The following is a 24730-nucleotide window of genomic DNA, read 5'->3' on the forward strand; positions in this document are numbered from 1 at the left end:
GACCAGATCTCTCTAGGTGGAATTCTGCTTGGCACGCAAGCTTCGCTTCAGTCATGCCTTGAATGAAGGGACCACGCTCCCTGGTGTGTGTGTGTGTGTGTGTGTGTGTGTTTGGATTGCAGGACTTTTCCGAGGGTTCGGTAACGGCCGGGACTCAGCTCTCCTTTTCCCAAGGGGCCCGGGTCTCGGCGTGCCCATCTGCAGGACCCCCTTCCCCTTTGATCTGGGCTTCCTTACAGCCTTGGCAGGCCTCTGCCCGTCTCCCCTGGAGAAATGGCCGGGCCAGCACCGACCGCCTGGACCGGAGCGGAGCAGAACGCGCAGCCCAGTCTCGCTCGGGGGAGTCCCGGGTGGCTTGAGCAGGGCGAGCGGAGGCTCCGCCAGGACCGCTGATTATGGGGGAGGGGGGCCGGGGAGCGCGAGCAGCCCCACCTAGCCCCTGGGGCGGGGCAGCGGCGGGGCGGGCGGGGCGGGAAGGGGGCGTGTCGGGAGGGGAGCAGGGCGGCAGGGCGGCCCGAGCGCGCGGCGGGGGCGCGGCCCCGAGGAGCCTCCCGGGAGGAGGCCGGGAGGGCTCGCTCTCCGGTTGCAGGCGCCCGCCCTCCGCGCCTGCTGGGGGTGGCGCCGCGGAGGGGGCGGGGTGGGCGCTGCCCGGCCTGGCCGCTCCCCTCCTGCTGCTGCTGCTGCTGCTGCTCCCGCCGCTCCCGCCGCTCCTGCTCCTCCGCGGCCGCTGCTCCGGGCTCCCCCTGCCCGCCCGCCCGCCCCTCTCCCTCCGTCCGCCCGCCCGCCCGGAAGTCTCGGGCTGTGCCGCCCTTCCCCCTCCCCCTCCCCGCCAACATGGCCGCGAAGTCGGATGGCCAGGCGGCCGCCGCGCCCCGCTGCTCCTCGCCCGCGCCGCTGCTGCGCCGGGAGGGCTCCGAGGGGGGCAGCCTGGCGCGGGGCGCGCGCCGGGGCCCGGGCAGTCCCGCCGCAGCCGCCGCCGCCGCGCCGCCGCCGCCGCCGCTGCCCGTGCCGGTGCCGGGGCCGGGGCCGCCGGGCCGCGCCTACAGCCTGCTGGACTGCTGCTGGGTGCTGGGCGCCCTGCTGGTCTTCTTCTCGGACGGCGCCAGCGACCTGTGGCTGGCGGCCGACTACTACCTGCGCGGCCAGCACTGGTGGTTCGGGCTGACGCTGCTCTTCGTGCTGCTGCCCTCGGCCGTGGTGCAGCTGCTCAGCTTCAGGTGGTTCGTCTACGACTTCGCCGCCGCGCCCGCCGCCTTCAGCACCAAGGACAGCGCCGGCGCCGGCGCCGGGGCCCGCCTGGGCTGCTGCCGCCTCTGCGGCTGGATCCTGCAGGCCCTCATCCACCTGCTGCAGCTCGGCCAGGTCTGGAGGTAGGCGCGGCGCGGCGCGGGGCCGGGGCTGCCCCTCCGCCTGCCCGCGGGGCCGCGGAGGGGCCCCCCGGGCGGGGCGGGGCGGGGCGGGGCGGGGGCGGCACGTGGCCGCGAAGCCGGCCGGGCCCCGGGGCCCTCCGCGTCCCCGGCAAGAAGGGCGGCGCGGCGCGGCGCGGCGGGGCTCCTCCGGACTGGGGGCTCCGCTGGATGCGATGTGCCCAAAGGCCTGCAGCGCGCCGGGCAGGGACGGGGCGGAGGTGGGCCGTCGGAGGCTCCGCGCCTTCCTCGCGCCTGTTCGGGCCCAGGGCAGAGGGCGGAGCAGCCCCGAAGGTGATGCGCGGGGACAGGGGGCGCGTCAGAGGTCCGGCCGGCTTCCCACCTCCCGCCTCTCCGCGGAGAGACGAGGAGAAGGTAGACGGGACGGCCCCCGGTCCGCTTTACAAGAATCTGCTAGGCAGCCTGGAGGCAAGAGAGCGCCGGAAGGCCACTGACCCCTGAGCCGCAGCCTGGCTAAAGGCTGAGCGAGGATTTGAAGCTCCTGTCCCCAGGGCTGAAGCAACGACCCCCACCTGGTAGTATCCAAGCAAAACCGCCAGGATGCCCTGCTCCCCCCTCCTGCCTTTCTACGAGGGCACAGAGTGGCCCCGAACTAGGGCTGTGCAAAGCACAATGATTTGGATCCAACGCCAAGAAGGTGCTCTGAAGCAAAGAGAGCTTCGCCTGCAGCATGGAGATGCAGCTGACTTAAAGAGTTGCAGAGAGATGCTGTGTCCCTTCCCCTTTGTCAGGGTTCCTCAACCTTAGCAACTTTAAGATGGGTGGACTTCAACTCCCAGGATTCCCCAGCCAGGCTGGCTGGCTGGGGAATTCTGGGAGTTGAAGTCCACCCATCTTAAAGTTGCTAAGGTTGAGGAACCCTGCCCTTTGTGCTCCAAAACACCTTCTGAATTATTTCCAAAATGCTGCATAACTCTATTTCGAGCCAAGTACCCCTGTAGTTTTTCCCAGTGTGGTTCCTTCCGAGACAATGCAAATCTACCCACAGCCAATGCAGCCCCACTGCCTGAGTGGGGCAGGGGTTCAAATTGCAGCCCTGCACATCTGGAGGACCCCACGCTGGGGCAGCCTGCATGCATTGCCTACTCCCTTCCGTTGATGGACCTTGTGCATCCAGGGCAGTTCAGCTGGTGGTGACCATCTCTCCAGTATGCCCAGCTGGGTTGACAGCCTCCTGACTGGGAACAGGGCCACAATCCATTTACTTCCCTAGCCAAGGCCCACGTCTCCGCCCCCTCCGTTCCTTTCCTTTCTCCCTCAGCCTTTTATCCAACTCCCCAGCCACCCGAAGGCAGTGAAACCCGAGGAGAGGCCCTGGTTGGGGCAGAGGGAAGGAGATGGGGGTAAAGTCATCCCAAGTCCCGCTTCAGCTTCGGTCTTCGAGGCTCTTAGAGCTTCGGTTCCAACAGATCCATTTCCTGTGGGTCCTCTGAATTTCTCCATCCCCAAACAGCTCACCCTTTCCCCCACGCTCGCCCTCCCTCCCCTGCGGGCTGAGAAACAGATCTTCCTGCTGTTATTTTGGAGCTGGGCAGCAGGCATTGGTGAATTCCTGAAATTCTGCCTCTTTGTGGGTCCTGCAGCTGCAGGGCTGAGTTCTCACCCTAATGCTCAGAGTAAAGGGAGGCCTCGCCTACCCTGGGTTCTCACGCGCCTGCCGCCTCCTCTCTTGCTGGACTCTAGTTTGGCAGGAGAAGACACTGGACAAGGCAGAGCCCAGGATCCGGCCACCGTTGTCTCCCTGGCTGTGCGTGTCTGTTCCTGCTGGAAAGCAGGCAGGGCCCGTTTCCCCTCACCCCACCCCACCCCACCCCACCCCGCTTTTTCCTGATGCCGGACTGTTATTATCACAGCTGCTGACATGGGGAATTGACAAGGGAAAAGGAAGGGAACGTGCTCCTCGTAGAGAATTGCAGTCTCAGTGGATTTCATTGGTTTGCAACATCGCATAAATCTGAATTTTCCTTGCATTGGGGGGACGCCCTGTGCAAGGCTTGCAAAACGAGCTGGCGGATTTCCTTTTGTGCTGTTCCCCACTGGAGATTTCTAGGGACGTTGTTCTTTGCTCTGTGGACATTAAGAAACTCTCCACCCGCCCCACAGCTATTTAGCAACATTAAGAACAGTATGACAGTTGCAGGTGCATAACGCTCAACCTGCCGCTCGTGAATGGAGCAAATTGCTAATTGCCGGTTGAAGGAAATGGTTGAAGTTCTGCTAATTCAAAGTTGGGCATTAATGAAAATTGAGGGTTTGACTGGAGCAGGACCTGGTTGGATCTGAGGTTCGAGTGGCTCGTGGGGTCAGAGTCACCCTGGGATGCAAAAGAAACCTTATCTTGAATGGGAGGAAAAATAGTTTCTGCTGTACCCAACACGCGGGCTGTGTTTGCACAATACGTCGCATCTTCCTTCCAGGGATCAGACTTGCCCCAGCCCTGCTAGCCTTTCACAAGGCACTGAAACCCTGGTTTTGCCATCCAGCCTGGGGCTCTGATAGTACGAGGGAGAGAGCCCGTTTCTTGGTCACGGTTATGTTAAAAGAGGGTTCTGGGCTGCCGTGCTATGCTATGTTATTTCTGTTGGTTTTACTCTGTTTTTTTACTGCTGGCTGCCCAGAGCCATACATACGAGATGGGCGGCCGTATAAATTTATTAAATAAATAAATAAATAAAACACACGTAACCTGGTCAGAGAAAGACCTGGCAGCTGCGCTTGAAAACAGACCACGTTTGGTTCTAATTTGGTGATTTTTGTGAGCAAATGTGCCTCAGCATGTCGGAATCCACACCATTTACTTAGCTTATATTTCAATGTATTCTGGGAACCAGGGAAATGAATTAATTCAGAACCAAAGTGGGGTGAGCCTTGACACTGCTTACTGTGAAAAAACAATCAAACTGAATGGCGATCCCTTCCAATTCTAGCATTTATTTTGTAAAGTACTCAATGGCTGTGTTTGCAAAACAGGCTTAATCAGGCCTGTTAAAGACCTAGCAGTTAAAGACCTAGCAGGGTTCTTGTATAACTCACTAAGCTTGGTTCATGTTCAACTTAATTTTGCTGTTTGGTGGCTTAGCTTGGGCTACAAGCCCATCCTCTTGGGTGCAGGGGTTGCGTTCGCACCACACATTTCACCTGGTTACAGAATTAGCCCATTTTCTGAATTCACATGATCCATTTGCTGCAACAGCAAGGACGAGCTGTGTGCAATAGCACAGAGAATGCCACGCGTTTCCTGCAGAAGCATTTGGGATCAGGGATGGGACTCCACTTCTATTCTGTCTCCTTTTCTCAAAGGCTACGTTTCTAGCCTGTATGACCAGAAATATACTTGGTGAAGTCTAAAAGCCAGAGGAATGGCTGAATTCATTTCCCAGGGGGACAGACCTGCTTCGCCCCATCCTGCAGCAGTCGCAAAACCATAATGATTAAGTGGAATGATTAAGTGCTAGCCTACACCTTATACATACAGATTGCCAAATGAAGCTTGTGTTGGCACAGAATTTGAATTTTACCTATTACAGGGACTATTGTCCTGAAACTAAGGAGCTGTGGACTCAGAGATCTTAGGCAGATCAAAAAACACAGCACGCTGCTGGATTAAAAGGGCACGTGGTACCCGGTCAGCCTTCCTGCTCTCTTCGGCCCTCTCCTGTTGGGCAGGGCTGTAAGACAATTAAATCTCTCCCTCTCAAGAAGATCCTCGGATCCTGGCTTGCTCTTGAGCAGTCTCTCAGCCCTCTCCTAATCTTGGGATTTGTAGGATTTGCTCTGCTGCCCCGCTTAACTTATTCGTGAGACTGGATTTGGTGCCAAAAGGCAAGAGCGGTTTCTTGAACATGAGGAATTATTCGTGGAGGGACCCAAAGCTGGCTTGCTCACTTTTAACGCACACGCACGTGCTCACATAGGCGAGATTCTTTGCTCGTTGCTGATTGTCTGTGGTGCATAATATCAATCTGCTGCCTGCCTGATGTGACGGATTTCAACTCCCATGATACCCAGCCAGCCTGACCCACAGGTGGGGATGATGGGATCAGAGGTCTTGGGGGAGGCTGCGCTCGATTTCAAGGGAGCGACGTGCTTTGCGCAATGAAAGGCCTAGATTCAGCCTCCTCCTTCTATGGGGCCAAGGGGGAGAATCTTTTGGGGTCAGGACTGGGGGAAAAAATCACACGGTCAGGGCTGTAATAGCCCAGCCACTTCCAGTCAAAAGAAATTTAGGACAGAGTGCCCAGGCAGATGCTAGCTCTTCCCCTGACATGGTTGAGGGGGTTCTATGGATCCAGGCACAGATGTCCCTGTTGGGGAACATTTTGCTCATAAAGTTTCCATTTACTGCTCGTGGAGTTTGGTGCTGAGCAAGCCCTTATGTGATCTTTCCTGCTTTTGGCAGAGAGGAGGGTTTGGATATCTTGCAAATTCCCTCCAGCGGCAGGCTTCCCAGGACAGCCGAGCTTCTGTGCTGATGTGCAAACAAAGGAGGGTTGTTCTAATGGAGTGTTTCTCAACCTTGGCTGCTTGAAGATGGGTGGACTTCAACCCCCAGAAATGCTGGCTGGGGGATTCTGGGAGTTGAAGTCCACCCATCTTCAAGCTGCCAAGGTTGAGAAACACTGTCCTAATGGAATGTGCTGCCCAAATGGGACTAGAAACGGAGAGGCTGTAGATCAGGGTCATATCACTGCATGAAGAAATGGATTAAACCAGCAAGGTCTGGCTTTCTAGCCAATGAGGTCAAGCTTCGTGATGGAATTGTTTGCAAAGAGGCTTAGTTTTATGGGATTGGCCACTGGCACCCGAACCACGTGCAACGAAGCCCCTGGAGATCAGCTTCTGAGCAGCCCTTTCTTCTCTAGGACTTTGCCCAGAAAGGTGGAGTGAGGCAACCTGGGGATGAAGGTCACTGTCCTTCCAAGCCATCTCAGGGTGCAAATGTGGGAAAGTCCTCTCGGATGTAAAAATAAGCAGGGAACCGATCAACTTGCATTCTTGCTTTGGACTGATGTGAATGTGCTGCTGTTTCATAGGCTCTAGGTTTGGGGTCCTTGGTCGCAATGATGGATTCCAGCTGTGTGTCGGTGCGGGTGTCGTTTCAAGGTTGGCAATTTTTTTAAAGGCCGCGGTTGGAAAGCAGGATATCACTGGAAAAACTGCAATCTTGTAAACATTCAGTGCACCTGAACCTTTGGATCAGGAGCAGGCAGGTGGGGCACATGGAAGAGCATTGCCGTGCTGAATCGTGCTCCTCCCAACAGCGCCCCAGCCCTGGTGGGCCTTGGAAAGGACAGGCAAAGTCATGTTGAGCCAATCAGAGGAGCACACGGCCTTCCGGTGCTCCTGGTCTCAGCTGGAAGGTATGTCAGTCTTTGGATGGTGGCCCAAATCCTTTTTTAAAAAAATTGTTTCCAACTCCCCATATATTCTGAGGCTGCAAATAGATCCAGACTTGCTTATTTAAGTGCCTGGCAATGCCTCACACATGGGAGAATCTAGGGCAGTGTTTCTCAACCTTGGCCACTTGAAGGTGCGTGGACTTCAATTCCCAGAATTCCCCAGCCAGCATGGCTGGCTGGGGAATTCTGGGAGTTGAAGTCCAGCCGTCTTCAAGTGGCCAAGGTTGAGAAACACTGGTCTAGGGAGCTGCATAAAGGTTTTATGAATCAAGGCACCAGATTGCAGGGTTACAACATTTGTATTTTTCCCAGAAGTGAGTCCCACTAAATTCAGTGAACCAAGTGTGAATAAAACTGAATAGGATGGCATTGCTGGGCATCTATAATTGGGCACAGATGTCCTTTCCCTTTTACCCCAACTCTGCTGTTTTCTGCACCCTTCCCCCTCTCCCTCCTCCTTCCTACCTGCCTGCCAGTCTGCCAACCGTTTTCAAAACCTTTGCAAAAATCTAGCAATTGCACCCCAGGCAGGGTCAACATTCCCTCCAGTCTTGACTGCTGGTGACGTCACGGACACACCCATGGAGTTTTCTTGGCAGCTCTGCAGAAGCAGTTGACTGTTCCCTCCTTGTGGAATCTTGTTCTGACTTTCTGCGCAATTACTCTTTAATTAGTTTGACTCGGGGGAGACTTTAGCTTTAGAGTAAAAAATTAATTTAATTTATTCAATTTAGGCCCCACCCGACTCTAAACAACCATGTTTGGAGTTTACCAACTTGTGTTAGACTACACCTGCCATCATCCCTAACTAACGGTGATGTAATGTGGGTTCCCCCCCCCCCCACTTTGGGAATCCTCAGCTACCTTGTTTTTGTCCGGATTTTGTTCAGGATGAGGCGGGAGAGCTGCACTTTACAGATTCAGTTGCCTTTGGAAGGAAGTCACTGGAGGCTTCCTGGCATTTTCATATTTGAGTTTATTTACTGGCATCTTAAATAAGCAGAGAAGGAAATAGGGAGCGCAAGCATTGCAACAGACAGATTCATAGTCTAATTTTCAAAGAGAAGTTTGCTGCATCCCTAAAGGGTCTTACTGCATATAAAACTCCTGAGAAATCCAGCCCTCTCCTGCTCTTAAAAGAATAATCTCTTTCTCAAAATGGATGGGAAGATGGAGAAGCTCCCTTCAGGGCCTCCCAAGAATTTCCTACAATTTAGGAAATCTCTCTTGATCATTTTATCGAAAATTTCATTGCCAAGAAGTACCTCAGTTATATTGGGTGAACTTTTAAGAAATATGGAGTTTGTACTGGCCAACAATCCACATGGCCGCTTGGAAAAGCAAGCTAATCATAGCAGCAAGCAGGAAGATGCTTACCTTCTGGCTGTATGTGTTGAATAATCTCTTTCCTCACTTTGTTTCCTGGCTCCTGGGGTGAATGGGATTGTTTCTAAGAATAGGACTCGGCTGCCAGCTGTTGCCTTGGGTCAGCTGGAGACCTTTGCAGCTGGAGCTTGCCAGCGGGTCGCGGAGTATCGAGTATTGAAATGTGTACTATTTGAGAAGTGAGACATTGCCCAAATCTGGGTGGATTTTCTTAAATGATTAGTCCTCTTGATAGACTATCCTGCAATCCATTTGCTTTCCTCTGTGGGGGCTAATTATGGGCTGGGCCAACCTTCCTCAGTCAAGTCAAAGGTCAGCCCAACAGAGAGAAGCAAATGGACTGCTCTCCTAAGGGTGTGTGTCTGCTTGAGTTGAGTTTGGCTCACTGTGATGTATGAACTCCCTTTAGGACTTGTAGAATCCCTACAGATTATCTCTCAGGGCCTACAGAACCATGTCTTTGGAATCAGCGTCCTTGAGTATCCACAATTACCCTTAGTCTTGGTCTGGAAAATAACTTGGCTCCTACATGGTACAGGGTTGGTCTTCAGTTAGTTGAGGCCCTCAAGGCAGGACTCTGCCTAACTCCAGTTTCCCCAAACCTGGTGCCCACCAGGTTATCTTGGACTCTAGTCCCCCACATATCCATACCACTTGGCTGCCCTATTCTATATATTCTATATCCTGCCTACCTCCAGATCAAGAGGATCATGAGCTGATGGTGTGAAGTTGATGCTGCAAAACCAGATGGAGTTTGGGTTTGATCTTGATATATATATAAGGGCTGAGTTCATACAGTGCATTTAACTATAACTTGGTTTGCTTAGTTTTGGTGTAGACTGCATTCCTACATCATGCAAAACCCTGGTTTGCTTAACTGTAGTTTATTGAATAAGCCACCTTTGGCTGGCTGGGGAATTCTGGGAGTTGAAGTCCACACACCTTCAAGCTGCCAAGGTTGAGAAACATTGACGTAGTATGCTGGGTGAAAAAGGAGAACCCCATTAATAAAAGGATATCTGCAGGGGGGGGCCCTCAAAAATATCCAGACGGCAGTTGTGACAGTGTAGTTGAAGCCCCGCCCTTCTTGCATCCACAAAGTATTGTTTAGTGCTGTATTCATTAGTTAGAGCTCTGCGACGGACCGCTGTGCCCACCATCTTGACTTTTTTGACCACACCCTGCAGACACCCCGGCTGAGGATGCCCTTGAGGCTGCTCCGAGGCTACGTGACCTGGACTCGCTACCCTGCCATCTCCTCCTGGTGGGCAGATGGCAAGAAAGGGGGGCCCTTTGTACCTGGGGGGAGGGCACCTTCGCAGCCTGTAATCAATGCTTTCCCCAGGACATTATTCCGGCAAACTTGCGCCGTGGAGATCTGTCTAATTATCTGGCTTTGCGAGATGCATAATGAATTAAAATGGCTGCGGCCTCTCCCTTCCTCCCCAGACCCCCCACCCCCCAGTATTTAACAATATCCCAAAATTACCTTTCAGGAAAAGCCTCCTCTGAATTGTTTAGGCTTAGGGTTAGATTTCCCTTGCTTCCCCATGACTTTTTCTTTATCCCTCCGCCCCATCCTCTTTCCCCCCCTTTCAGCGGATGAATTGGGTTGCAATCGGGGCTGATGGTGCTCTGATATTTTTCCTGAATCCTCAAAAATTGGACCTTGTAATTGGAAGAATTTAGAAACCCCAGCTGGCCAGCCAGGAGATAACGCCAGGGAGAGATACCTGGATCGGTTTGGATTATTTATATCGCTCTGAAGAGGGTTAATGATGAGCGTCTTTAGCCGGGCGCTTGCTGTGCGTGGCTAGCCTCCAGGCGATGACTGGAATATGAAAATGCATTTTTCAACAGGTCTATTCGGGAACGCGGCATTTAAAGTGGCAGGAGGATCCAGCCAGTTGCGCCTGCTGCAAGGGGAGGGGGACCCGACCGGCCGCGAAGGGTTCCAGTGTCTGGGGTGCCCACAGCAGAGATGCCGGGGACAAGCACCGATGACATCTTGGCATCGTGGGGCTGGGAATTGTTCTATTCGGGCTGGCCGTGGGCGGGTAGGGCGCGTGACATCACTCTGATCTCGCTGTGGCTCCTCACCCACTCGTAGGGTGGTCAGTGGCACGGTGATGTGCCGGGGGGGGGACGGGGCTGAAATGTCCAGCTGTGCTCATCTCTGGGGCTTGGGGAGATTTAGGGGATGAAATGAAGGTCTTAACTCTTGAACTCATTTTCCTCCCGAATCCCACCAAAATGGGGCAATCGCACCGTTGTGCAGTGCTGGGATTCTAAGCAGCAGAATGGGTGCCTTGAAATGTTCACTTTTATGGACTCTGGTTTGTTGTTTAAGGCCTCCCCGATACCCACAGGGAGGGTTTCCCGTTACTCACCCATTCTTTCAAAGTTTGGAAGCTGCCAGCGAGGGGCCGTGGGTAACCCTTAGTTGCCCAGCCTGTGCTGAGCCATACTGACACCTCCAGTTTTCTGAATGAGGAAGGGTTTGTGGTTTAGCGTTGCACAAAGCCAGGCGAGTGTGGTTTATTCAATCAACAAGCCATTGTTAAACAAGCACTTCCAAGAGTTATAAAAGTGGTATGGACGCCGCCCTACCCATAATAGGTAAAACTTTCCTGGGAATCTTTCATAAAGAAACTTCATGGAAATAAATGAGAGGAAAGGAGGAAGGGACAGAGGAAAAACCATGAAAGAGAGGAGGGTAACCAGAGAATCGTGGGTTCTGAGGAGCTGTTCTCAGCTGAGAGGGGGGAAAACATAATCTCCAGAACAGCTGCCAGTTGCCTGTCCCGGTGATGAATCCTTCCTACTGAGTAAGCAGAGACTGTAGGAGGAACATAAAGCATGCTCCATGGACAGAGTTCCCTGCAGGAGGAGCAAATAAGAGTTTGCCCCTGGAGATGGTGAGGGTGCTGAATGGAAAGTCCATAAGGAATTTCCTCTCCAAGTCAAGAGTTTGTACTCAGCTAATCAAGAGTGAGCAATGGGGCCAAGAAGAAGTATAAGCCTTTCTGTTGCTTTTGCCTGAAAGTGAGTGGACTGGGATAATATAGGTAGTCCTCGTTTAGCAACCACAATTGGGACCAGGAACTTGGTTGTTAAGCAAAGCGGTCACTAAGTGAAACCATGACAGTGCTTATGATCTTCCTTCAGCTTTCCTTTCTTTACAGACTTGTGAAAATTGTAAATGCAAGGATTGGTTGTAAAATTACTTTTTCATCACCATTGTAACTGCAAACAGTTGCTAAATGAGGCAGTCACTAAATGAGGACTACCGGTATTTTATGAGTCAGGCCTGGGATGGGGGAAAAATTAAAATCAAAACTGGATGAAATTCACTATATTAGAAAGATCTCTCTTGTACAGAGAGATTTTAAGTGAATTTCTGAATATGTACATTTTCATGTTGTTCGAGCATGGCTCAGAACATCAGCGGGACTTTCAGATGGTCCTGTACTGCAACAATAGAAAGCAATGTTGAAGACAGAGGGGTTCCTCTGAACTTTGCATGATTCCCTGAAATCATCCGCTTCTTTTCCATTTATCATAAACTGAAAAGCCCTCTTTCTACACCAGAAGCAGGAAATGCTGTCTTGGAAATGTCAAAGTTCTTCCTGAGGCTGCAACTGTCACAAGAGCTGTCTGCAAACTGGTGCCCCTCAAACATACTGGATGGGGATGTTGGAAGTTGTAATCTTGCAGATTTGGAGTGCCCCTGCTCAAGGCACATGGATTGTGTGGCCGTGAGGCAGAGGGCATCTCTAGTGGAATTAAGAAAGGGTGGCACATTTCACCCTGAACGCCATCGTGATGCTTTGTCAGCTGGCAGAGGGATTGGGGTGGGGTGGGGTGGGGTGAAGGAGAAGCAATGCTGTAAGATTTCCTGCAGAACAAATACAGACCAGACTCCCTTTCCTGGCCTAAGTAGGCGTCATACAGCATGCTAACATAAGGATCCAACTAACCAAGCTGAGCCCATTGGGCAAATGTAGTGGCTAGATTTGGGGTTGACTAAACATAGCCTACGTATATTACATTTCATCAACTAGGTGTTAGGACTGAAGACTAAAATGGAAAATTACAGGTAAAGGAGATCAGAGACTCTCCTAACCCAGGGAGATCTCCTCCTGCAAATAGGACAGTGTCCTCGTTCACCCAGCATGGTTAACTATGTCAAGGGGGGAGGATATTCACATGACACCCTACTCCCCCCCGACCCAGTTCAGCATATTACGTGTCTGTTGTCCCAATTCCTGCCAATGTCCTTTCCCAGGTCTGGTTTTGGATGCGTGGAGATGGTTCCTAGATTCATCCATGCTTCGTTTTACATCTGGGTCCCAGCCTTGTTCTACTGTTTGCATGTACAACTTAGGATGAGCGATGGCTTGCACATCTGAATGTGTCAATCCCACATATATGAATTCATGGAACCATTCAAAATTGACACTTCCAGGAACTGCTGCTTCCTAATCTATGACAAATTGAAGATTGTGATAGATAAGTTGACAAGTTCTCCACTGCATATCCACTGATCTCATCCTGCTAAAATATTAATTAAGGAGAATTGAATGTGTTTAGATGCATGTCACCTACCCCTCCCCAATGTGGTTCCTTCCAGATGTGTTGGACTACAGACCCATCATCCTTAACTGGCATAGCCTACAGGTTTTCCAGATGGGTGATGAGAGAGATGGTCCAGCCCACTTTGAACCTGCCAGACTGGACAAGGGCTGGTTCAGACAGTCACCCTCCAGCTTTCTATGTTCCATTCATGGCCACCTCTATGGGAGAGTGGAGAAGCCTGGCTCTGGGGATACAGCCAAACAAGGAAGGTGGATGCCAGGTTTGTCCTACAGGGGTTTCAAGAGGTCACTTCTATCTCTGTGCCCTTGCTGAGAACCCAATAGAAGGCAAGGAAAGGCCTTTAAATTTGCCTTTAGCAAATTAGCTGCTGTGTCTCCCCTGCCCTCTCAGATGTTGAGCTCCTAGAGGGACCTCCTGAATGGAGAACTGCAGATGAGGGCCAAGGGAAAGGCTTCTCAACATTTTCAGCTCAAGTTGCCCAGCTTGGAAGGGCTGCAGCTGAGAACAGAGTATAGGTAGTCCTCACTTAGCGGCTGCCTCGTTTCGTGACCATTCAAAGTTACAACAATGTAAAAAAACAGCTTTGCGACCAATCCTCGCATTTACGACCATCACAGTGTCCCGCAGTCACATGATTGCTATTCATGTGCTTCACAACCGGCTTCTGACAAGCAGAGTTAATGGAGAAGCCAGCAGTAAAATTGCAAGTTGCAGTCACATGACACGTAAGCAAGGACTACCTATAGACTGGGTTGATTTCAACACATCTGCCAGATTCTGCTTAAAGGACAGCTGCCTGTCCTCATGAGAATTTAGATCTGGAATCTCATTATTCAGACCATATTAACTCACATCATTCTATGGTTTTCTTATAGCCTAAAATTGTATTTCTCAACCTTGGCAACTTTAAGAGGTCTGGACTTCAACTCCCAGAATTCCCCAGCCAGCCAGCCAGCCAGCCAGCCAGCCAGCCAGCCAGCCAGCCAGCCAGTTGAAGTCCAGACCTCTTAAAGTTGCTAAGGCTGAGAAACACTGGACTAAAATAAGTTTATGCTTATGCCAGGGACATCCATCCTTTTTCATATCCCACCCCCCAAAACCTCTGGTTTATGGCTAGCGCGATCTGAAGGCATCCACATTGCTGATATATAATAGGGTGCAGATGAAGACTCTGGCCATTTGTAGCAGAGATGAGAAGAAAAGATGGGGAGAGCCTAAGAAAACACACACAGTGAAGAGCTAAACAGAGTTATGACTTAGCTGGCAAGGAAACCGTTGACCCTGTGATTACACCTTGAAAACAGGATTCACCAGGATCTGTATCAGCCCTACGAGGTAGACCAGGCTGAGAAATCAGCTCCACGGGAAGGCTAAAACTACTTTATTGAGACGGGCTTTAACAACAGGATCTTGCCAGTCTGACTGTGCTGCCCGTCCTCCCCCTCCTATACCCCAGTGAATTAGGGGGGTGTCTCCCTGAGACACACCTCATTGTTCTGGACTTTAAAAAGATGTTTCAGCTCCTTTTGCCTAGGTAAAGGTCCCCGCATATTTCTGTCAAGGGGATCTTTCTTGCACTCTACTGTCTAGCACAACCCACAGCTCACTTCATCAGTTGCGCCGAGTGGCTAGAAGGTCTCAACGAACACAGTGGGTTTTTAACACACTACAATTGTTAATTAATAAGGTGCTTGGAATCTGTCTCACGTGTAACCCACATCTGTATCACCCCCCCGTCTTCCTCTCTCTTCTGCCCGGCCTCGTCCCAATTTAAATCCTACCTCAGTCTAGCCACTCTGTGCATCTGACGAACGAGCTTCGGCTGACAAAACCTTTTGCCTTTTAATAAAAGTTGTTAGTCGGAAAAGGTGCTACCCGACTCCTGATTTTTGGCTGCCATAGGCTAACACTGCTCTCCTGATAGAGTGAAACTGGTTAACATCTCATGTGCTTCGGGACCTAGCTTGAGCGCTGAAAGGTCCGAGGTGTCCCAGGCTCCAAGGTGTCACTAAGGCCATTTTTTCTGTCCAGTATCCAAGTGCCTGAGACACTGGTGAATCTGCAACAGTTCCTCACTTTGGGAGTGGTGGGAGCGCAGGGGCTGGTTTTCTGCCCTTGAAATCCCCTTTCCTTGACCTTCGACCAGCTCTCACTTCATCAGCTTTTGGAAGACAACTGAAAACAAGCTTTCGAACTAAACGTCATCTCTTACTTATGGGTTATTTGGGGGGTGTTAGTTTTGTGATTTTTAAACTGTGGGGAGATATGATTGTTTTAATCCTTATCTTTGAATCCTTATTTTGATTGTTTGTACTGTGGATCTTTTAGCATAATTCAATCGGGCTGTGATTCCCCCAGGGTTTTTCTGAGTGCAGTGGGAAGAAATCCATCAAATCTATCAATCAATAAAAAAATTAAACTCTGGCCTATGCCCACTGTTGAATGTAACAGCTTGCTCCAAATAGTATGTTCTGAAAGGCTTTATTTTTTTAAAAAAACTTACAAATGGATCTTAGCAGTTAACTGCATTGGGATACAAGTTTCACAATGGTGTTATCTGTGGACCAAATTGTCAAACCTTCCAAGAGACCTCTGTAACTGTTAGCAGAAAAGAATCAAAACTCTCTAGCAGCTATGGAAAAGAAGGAGGCGATTCTGCAAGAAATCGGTCCCGTTAAGGAAAAACATTATTCAGTTTCATTTCAATTATACGAACCGTGAAAAAAGTGACATTCAGAGAAGCTACTGTTGCTTGCTCAGAGCTACCCTGAATTTGTGCTCCTGGAAGATCTCAGCCCCTGCAGGAATCGCGTATCACAGCTGGGAACTGTGCCAGCTGGCAGGGACCCTGCTCTAGTACCCTGGGGATTGGGTATCGGGGTCCATCATCCATTGCTACTGACGGCTGGACCTCTCCTTCGTTCAGGGTTGGACTACTGGCTTGCATGTTACCGGAGCAGCCCCGATGACCATTCTAAAGCTGCACCAAAGCGCCGTCTTGACTAGAACTGGCTTTAGAGAGTCATTTCTGAGACCTAACCAAGAAGCTGTATTGTCCCTAATCCATCCTTCCCCGCTGGGTGTCCTCCAGATGTGTGCAGAGGACCAAAGCCAACACCCAAGATATTGAAAAGATTCCAGATTGGGAGAGGCTGGTCTGGGTTGGGGGGGTCTCCTGTTTCTGGCTTGAGCCCAGGGGCCCCTTGGGGTCTCCTCCTCTCCGAACATGAGATTGGAGGGCTTCTGAGCAGAGTGGTGGAGAAGCTCCTCCATGCTCCCTCTCCAGGCACCCCTGTCCTATGGTTTTGACCGCTAGGTCAACACTGGCTCCCTGAGAGAGCCCTTCCTGGAGTTGTCTGGCTCTTTTTTGTTTGCTGTTCCTGTTGGATTGTGATATGTTCCACTCCCTGCGTTGCTTGTCGACCGCTGACTTCATTTGCACTGTACTTGGGTTTTGTGATCCGCTGGGATAACGCAATGATTTAGAAATGCAAGGGCTCCAAAAGCAGAAGCAGGCGGAGAAGCAGGTCAATAACAGTCTGGCTGGATTCACACAACGCCCGAAATCCCGATCCACAAAACACAGTTGCTCTGTTAGACCTAAACAAACAAACCATATTCCAGCAAAATAGAATGGTCTGGGTCTCCCGGCCTGTGTAAAAAGTTGGTTCCTTCAAGATCTTGCGCTTAAGATGTTGTGTGAGCACAGCCCAAAGCTTGAAAACATCTGCTGACTTTGGAAAGATGAGGAAACATCTGTGCACACACACACACCCCGGAAACAGTGGTGCTGTGGATGGCTGTGCTCGTTCCAGACTTCAGATGCTCAGCAGAGAAAGGTCACAGGCGCTGGGGAGATGGATTTTTTAATGGGCTTTGGAAAATTTCCCAGGCTTCCAAAAATGTCCAGAATTCTGCTGAGGCAACGAATTGCTTTCAGAAGCAGTGAATGGAAGGAGCCAAGAACCAGCCCCTCTTTCAATCCTTCCTTGAAAGAAGTGTGTGGCTCAGCTGCTGTTTCTCAAAATGGAAAATAATATTATATTACAGGGTAATGAATGGAGTTGAGGGGGGAGGAGCCCTTTTCTTTCCTTTCCTCCCAGATGGGCATTGCAATCCTTGGCTTCACACAACACCCTAGACCAGGGTTTCTCAACCTTGGCAACCTGGAGATGGGTGGACTTCAACTTCAAAGGTGGGAATCAGATTTGGGGGAGGAAGGTGAGTTAGAATTCAACCCCCCCCCCAGCTCTTATTACAAACCAGAGTGTGCTCGGTGTGTGGGTGTGCACACGTGTGCAGAGGCAACAGTTAGAGCAAGTGGAAACACACTCCTGGTTGCCACAAAACTGCTGGATAGTGTGTGAGGTGGGGGGATGAGATATACAGTAACAGGGAATCCGGTGCATGCCAGTCAACAAGACAGGTCAAGGTCTCTGAGTTTTATGGGAATCGGATGCAGAGTTTGGGTAGTTTTAATCCCCTTAATTTTATGGGGACTCTGTATATGGTGTGAACTCAGCCTGGGATCTGCCAGATCATGGAAAAAGAGAATGCAGTATCTGGATTAAGTGTGCTGTGTGAATATGGTCTGTGATGCCCTAAATAATGCCCCCAATTGAGGAAAGGGGGGGTAGAGCTGATGCCACAGTGCCTCCAGTCAGCTGGTCAGGTCTTTAAGAAGATGGCTTTGCGAAGGGGGAAGCATTTGACTCCAGACTCCAGCTGCCATGCCTCCAAAATGAGACCTTTTAATTCTAGCCTGCCTTTCTAGCAGATTTTCCTGGATTGTCCATTCGAAAACTGATGAGCCAGCTTTGTTCTGCTTCAGCAACGATGCCGTAGCTCATGTCATAGGATCAGCTGGCAGGCCCACAACCACCCCTCTCACCGCCACTGGCATCAGCCAAGGCTGCAACAAACACCCCAAGCCTGTCTCCTTCTCGTGTGCTTTCTCTCCTCTCTTGGGACCCGGGTTGGCCAAAACCGTCTCTGCCCTGCAGATCAAAGGAAAGTCCCACTTGTTCCAAAGGGACTTACTCTCGCGTAAGCACACATGGACTTTAAGGTTTTGCTCTTACCTGTCTCTCTTTTTTTGTAGCCAGAGCACTTTTAGCATTAGCTGAATAATTCAACTTTTGTAACCTACCAGCCCTGCTTTCGCTATTCAGGAGAGAGAACAAGAGACCGCCGATGTGAAACTTTCAGTTAATGGAGACCCTTCTGCCTGAAACAGAAGTTAGGGGTGGTTTTCTGGGGCGGTGGGAGCAGGGATGGCTGGGTACCTAAAATGCCAAAGAGGGGAGCGACAGGAAAGATTTTGGTTTGGTGCTTTACAGCAAGGAGGAGGCAGCTGGGAATGCAGCAACGCTATCAAACAACCTTGGTCAATGACCTTTCTGCATCACAGAAATTCTGGGAGAAGAGATGGCAGCGAACATGCAGATGGAAGGCTTTATGGGAGCAAAACCTATCCAAGTGCATTTCCTTAACTCAGTGAATTAAGCTTGATTGCTACAGAGCAAAAACGTGGAGTTGTTAATATCTAAACTCCAAGAAGCTCTGCTGGGGGGGGGGCGGTATTTCAGGCAGAGACACAGCTGGATAAATATTCCCCAAATTTGTGACAATCTCGATGTCATTAAAAGCCTGATTTTTAATGATGCACGTTGTTTTTTAAAACCCATTTCTGGTCCGCTTTCATTTCTCTTCCTCGCCCTAAAAAAGTCCCACCGCATCTCCTTCGTGAGAATTCGGAAATCTACCTACAGCCACTCTCTTTGTTCCTCCCCTTTTTCCTCTGACACGGAGACGGATTCTGACTGATTTTTGCTGGGAATACATGACGAGTTTCGGGCTGTATTTGAACCTCCTCCTCCTCCTCCTCTTCCTCCTCCTCCTCCTCCTCCTGAACAGCCGGGCTGCCCCTCCCTCACCGTTAGCTCCGAGCATCAGAGCTGCTGCGTCGGATTTAAGGAGGTTGCACTGAAATGCCACGTCTGATGGGCACAGACGGACGGGCTGCTGGGTGGGGGCAGCGGCACTCTGGGCCTTCCTCTGCATCCTGCTGCAGTGCAAGGAGGAGGAGAGAGCTGGTTCACACAACATGCTAAACCCGGGTCAACCAATAATTCCTCGGTTCACAGAATGTGCTGTGTCCAAACAGACAAGGGGCACCGGACGCTGAGCCACAAACCAGCCAGCCAATCTGTTTTTTGTGTTGACCAGCCTTGCCCATGTGATTAGTTAACGCTTCATTGACTGTGTTCACACAAAACACTTAACAAGTGTGTTAAAGACTTAGTGGCTGCATTTATACAATATGCAATAGGCCTGGTTAGTTTTACACAGGTTTTGTGTGTGTGTAGGCGTGTGTGGGTGTGTATGTATCTTAGCAAGTTGTGCAAACCATTTTAGAACATTTATGACTCAGTGAATTGTGCACACACAGGAGGGTTAATTCTGTAACTAAAATAAGGTGGGCAGCACCTCACCAACCTTAGCTGGCCACAGAAAGCTAAACAAGGCCTTGTTAATACTTGGATGGGAGACCACTTGGAAATCTCTGGAGTATGGGCTCAGACTGAGAAGCTGGAAAAAAATTATCCCAGAAGAAAACAGTGGCCAAATATTTCTGCCCTGCTGCCAAGATACAACGTGGGCTATTGCTCAGCAGTAGAGCCGCTCAGATGATGGCAACTGAAGTTTTCTTTCCTGTGAAATATTGAAGCTGCCGGAAGGTTGCTCTCTTCTGTATCTAGCAGGCTTACTCCGGAGAAAGTCCCATCAAAATCAGAGGGCTGAAAATCAGGGTAAGCTTGCACAGGATTCCTTTAGAAGTTAGGTAAAGAACAACTTAAATTACTCACAACTACCGTAAGTAGTTGATCAGACCCTTTAATGTGCAAAAATTCTACATTCTACGTTTTATTTACCTATTAAAAGCACTACCTGCTCTTCATTCTAAAACGCTAAAATAATCCCAAAGCGATATTATCATCCGCAAAAGCACGTACAATGATATTCTCCGCCACTTAAAGCAAGGAAGGCGATTATTTCTAAGGGTGAGCCTTTTTAAAAAATTGCTCCCCAGCCTTATATCATCCCTACTGTATCCCTGCTCCCTTCCTGCTGAGTCCGGACCAAGCCCTTCTACCATTTCCATGTACCGCAGCTTGGCTGTAAATTGAATTTCTGGTTTCGAGATTTTTGCAGGTTTAGTTGGTCAAGGCTGAATCTGTGCACAGCAGTTCAGTGGAAAAGATGATTTTAGAAATGCTTAAAATGAAACATGCAAAATATATAACAAGAGTGTGCCAGTGCCTTCTATGCTGGGGTTTCTTCTTCATCTTTCATCATCCCTTCTTAACATGATGGCTTGGATTTCAGCTCCTATAATTTCCTGGCAGGCTTTCTGAGGATGACGGGAGCTGTACCCAACATTTTTTGAGGGTACGAGAGAAAGTTCTCCCTCCAGTTATATTCCTTCTACCTGGAATTCCCTTCCAGCAAGTATATAACTCCACAACATGACATGAAATGTACATTGCCTGCAAACTTCTCTGGTGCTTCGCGTTTGTCGGTAAAGGCAGACTATTATGGCTGTAAGTCTAGAAAACCATTATTAGTTAACGCAAGCTAGGCACTTCCAGCCAGACACCTTCCAGATCTTTTGGAACTTCCAACTCCCAGAATTCAGAGCCACCTTTTGACCAAAAAATGGGGTGAATTCTGGGAGTAACCATCGCAAGACATCTGGACAGCAGTGATTCATCTCATACTGATATAGGGTTAGTGAAACACGTGCAGAAGCGAGCAACCAAGTTATTGAAAGTGTGTCTAAGTTTGGCGGAGAAAAACAAAACTGGGTGCATCTTCTTTGGAGATGAAACATCTTAGCCGGGGTATATCCAGATGTGGGTGTGTGTTGGGTGTATTAATTAAATTCGTTGGTGATGTTCTTCAAGCAGGGTATTGGACTAGAGCAGTGTTTTTCAAACTCGGGAACTTTAAGATGTGTGGACCTCAACTCCCAGAATTCCCCAGCCAGCATGGGTTTGAAAAACACTGGATTAGATGGTTTACAAAATCCCCCAGCTGTGCCATTTTATGGAGGGTGAAGTCCAACATGTTCCCTGTTTCTTGCTGAGATTAAAGCCGAAGGACCTGGTCCAACCAGGGGAAAACAACCCAACATCTTTGTCCGTTTTGTCTGTTACCAGAACAAGGATCTCCAGCCCATTGTATAGCTTGGGTGGGAGAAAAAGGCACGAGAAGCTGAACATTGCTTCTGCTATGACCATGACTCACGTTTTGTACACAGAAGCCATTGGAATTCTTTCATGATGGCTTCTCGGTTTTTGTTCAATCAAACTACCTTATTCTTGTGGGTCGTTTCCCTGGTTACTGCCTAGCTGGTGGGAGGCACCCGACAGTGGCCCTGTTTGCCCCAGAGTTCAGGGCATGTGTGAAAGGAGAGTCTCACAGTCATACCTTTTTGGTGTGGGTTCAGCACTGACCTTTAAAATTAAGTATATTCCCCCCATTGGATGCCCCAGCCAGAAGGTGAATTAGTCTTTCAGGATACCCTCTACAGAGTTAGCAAGATCTTTGTGAACCTCCAAACGTTGCAAATAATTGTAGTGCCAGAACGGGTTCTTGGCTTCCTCATAAAAAGCCAGGTGGGGTGGACAGTCCCCAAGGCAGGGCACCAGGGCAGACGTTCCCTACCTCTGTTTTAGTGCCCATCTGACCTCTTCCCTGCCTTCTTCTCTGGCCACTGCACAGCGTGGTAAAGCTGCAGTTGACGCTGTGGCACAGACTCACCCCTCCGAGCACATTACCCGCTCTCCTTTCTCTCCCCCCTCCTTTCGCACAGGTACCTGCGGACCCTCTACTTGGGTCTCCAGAGCCGGTGGCAGTCCGAGCATCGCCAGCGCCATTTTTACTGGAGGATGATGTTCGAGAGTGCTGACATCAGTATGCTGCGTCTTCTGGAGACCTTTCTCAAGAGTGCCCCCCAACTGGTGCTGCAGCTGAGCATCATGGTGCAACTGAACCGGATTGACCCACTGCAGGGTGAGGGCAGTGCGCTCCCGTTGTGACGGGGGGATCAGAGGAAGGGGTGTGAAGGCGTGGGGAAGCTGAGAGCAAATCAGATGATCTCAGAAGCTCCCCAGGTGGAGAGAGATCTGGCAAAAGCTTTTCAAAGAAACTCCACTTTAGGAACTCCGTATAAATGGGGCTGGGAAATTCCTAGGACGGTTTCCTAGATTCTGTCTTTAACCCAGATTCAAGATTCCTTACTGAAACCCATGTTGCCGTTCCTTCCTTGGCCATGCTAGTTACACGGGGCGTGATAATTCCCCATCCCAGTTCCAGCTTGCCCAGCCCCTGGTCTCTGGGGGGTCATCCCCAGGGGCAGAAGCGTCCATGGGTGCGTGTCAGAAAAGTTAAGAAGGTGGCTGTGATTGCAGAGTCACGGCCACCATCTTGACCCTCCCCAGCAGACACCCCAATATAGGGGGAACAAGTGCATTCTTAAATTTGCTGCCCGTGAACTTTTAACAACTGAACGATGCCACTTTTATGAAGCTGCAGGTGGAATTCCTGCATTCCAGCCTTCTAGAGCTTGATGTGCTACAAACGCTACATTGGTGGGCAATGGAAGTAGCTTCCCCATCAACGGGTACTTGGTTGGGAAAGGCTGCTCTGTAACTCATCGTGATGGCCAGGTCATTCCCTTGGCAGCCCTCGGCCTCTGAGACAAACTCTTCATAAGGAACCGTCTTTTCCTAGGACACGGCTGGTTTCAGCTGTCCATACCTCCTTCCCTTACTGTATTTTTAAAACCCCAGTAGAGGAAAGCCCACATCGAGCACCAGAGAATTGGAAGGAGCTGCTCAGGCCGCCGAGTGAACCCCAGTTCACGGCGCCCACCGTCTCTAGGTCTGTCACTTTGTTTTGACTTACTCCTCCTTTCCCACGAGTGTACGCCGATGCAGCTGTTGGGTTGTTACACTTCCACCTTCCTTCTCCTTCTCTGTGATCTCCCTCCAGGGTGTTCTCTCCTGGTCTCCTCTTGGTTCCTCTTCAGGTCAATCCCCTTTTTCCCTCTCCCCATCCAGTCCTGCCATCTGGCCTCCTCCAGCTTCAGCTCCATTTCTTTCCCGGCGATCCTTCAGTAACGCTCTTTCTTCTCCCTAATTCTTTGCTTCCCTTTGTCTCTCTTTTCCTCTTGGGAAGGTCTCTCAGCTTCTGCCTCGCTGGTGTCTCTGGCTTGGACTCTAGCCTCTTACCAAAAGGTGCTGCGGGACTCCCGAGAAGACAAGATGCCCATGTCCTACAAAGGTGCAGTGGTCCAGATCCTGTGGCACCTCTTCACCATTGCCGCCCGAGCCATTGCCTTTGCTGTCTTTGCTTCCGTGTTTCAGCTCTACTTTGGCATCTTCATAGTTACCCACTGGTGCATCATGACCTTCTGGATCATCCAAGGTGAGACGGATTTCTGCATGTCCAAGTGGGAGGAGATCATCTACAACATGGTGGTTGGTATCATCTACATCTTCTGCTGGTTCAACGTCAAGGAAGGCCGCAGCCGTTGCCGCATGTCCATCTACTACATCATCACCCTGTCGGAGAACGCCGCTCTGACGGGCCTCTGGTACTGGTTCCGGGAACAATACGTGATCTCCGAATTCTATGCCTTGATCATTGTCTGCGTGGTGGCCTCCAGCTTTGCTTTGGGAGTCTTCTTCATGTTCATCTATTACTGCCTCTTGCATCCCAACGGAACCATTTTTGGGCCCCAGAACGCAGGCTGCATATGTGGGGAGGAGTCTACCGCGGTCCCCAGGGGTGCAGGGCCCCCGCCGGACGTGATCACCAGCCCGCCGCGCTCCTTGCCAAGGACTACAGGGGCAGAGAGGGAGGGGATGCCTGGGGACAGAGACAGCTGCGGGCCAGTCTTTCAGGTCAGGCCCAGCATGCCTCCCACGCCCATTGCCCGGGCCCCACGGACAGAGGGGCCCGTCATTCGCATTGACTTGCCACGGAAGAAATATCCTGCCTGGGATGCCCATTTTATCGACAGGCGTCTCCGCAAGACCATCCTGGCTCTTGAGTACACCTCCCCGGCTACGCCGCGCCTACAATATCGCAGCATGGGGGCATCGCAGGAACTGCTGGAATATGAGACCACGGTGTGAGGCGGCCCGGCAGCCCGGAACCTCTGGGCCTGGCGTGGAGGGACCCTTCCTGGGGCCATTGGCTGAACCTGGGTTCAAGCAGCCCGAGTGAGCAGGCCTTGGGCCGTCCCCGTCCTTTTCGGGGGGCGGTGGGGGGGGTAGTCCCGGAGGCAGCAGGCTGTTCCATTCTCACGTTACTCTTTCGGTTTGTCATTCCTCCTCCACACAGCCCCGGCTGCCCTCGGCTCTCCCTTGCAATGGTGGCCAACTGGTGCTATTTGCTTCTCTCTGAGCTCACCATATGGGCTATGCAGTGGGGGTGGGGTGGCTCCCCACCAGTACCCCCGTGGGCAGGCCCCCAGTTTCTCCTCCTGCCCAGGTTGCGTTTCAGGAGGGACGCCCCTTCCCAGCCACAGCCACCCTCCAAATACCTCACTGTGACCTGAGCCAAGGCCATCAAGGGCTTCTCTTCTCTCTGGCGTCCAGGAAAAAGGTTGGCTGAGGGTGGGGGGGGTGGCACGCGCAGAGGGTGGCACCTCTGTGATGGGCAGGGGACGGTGAGAATTGCAGAACCCAAGGGAGCCCTGCGGGGGGGGGGGATGGCTGTAGGGCAGGAGGAGGAATGAATTTTAGGCTGCGGGCAACTTCCTGGCATTGGGGTTAGGGATTTGGTGCCAGGACTGGGATATCGCTGGGTGCTTGCTTCTGCTCGGACAGGACCAGGGGGCTGACA

The 24730-nt window shown here is 51.1% G+C and overlaps 1 protein-coding gene across 1 annotated transcript; it reads left to right on the forward strand.

Moving 5' to 3' along the window:
• Nucleotides 1–809: 809 nt before the first annotated feature.
• Nucleotides 810–24505, forward strand: XKR7 (XK related 7). The gene is made up of 3 exons (XM_088153878.1): nucleotides 810–1370; nucleotides 21690–21889; nucleotides 23057–24505. The coding sequence occupies exons 1-3, from the start codon at nucleotides 835–837 to the stop codon at nucleotides 24016–24018; spliced, it is 1698 nt and encodes a 565-aa protein (XP_088010004.1). The 5' UTR covers nucleotides 810–834; the 3' UTR covers nucleotides 24019–24505.
• The last annotated feature ends 225 nt before the right edge of the window (nucleotides 24506–24730 follow it).

This window comes from Python bivittatus, unplaced genomic scaffold, assembly GCF_059951505.1.
Source record: "Python bivittatus isolate LINGU-HERP-01145 unplaced genomic scaffold, Pbiv_v1 ctg000700_np1212, whole genome shotgun sequence".
NCBI classification, from domain to species: Eukaryota; Metazoa; Chordata; class Lepidosauria; order Squamata; family Pythonidae; genus Python; species Python bivittatus.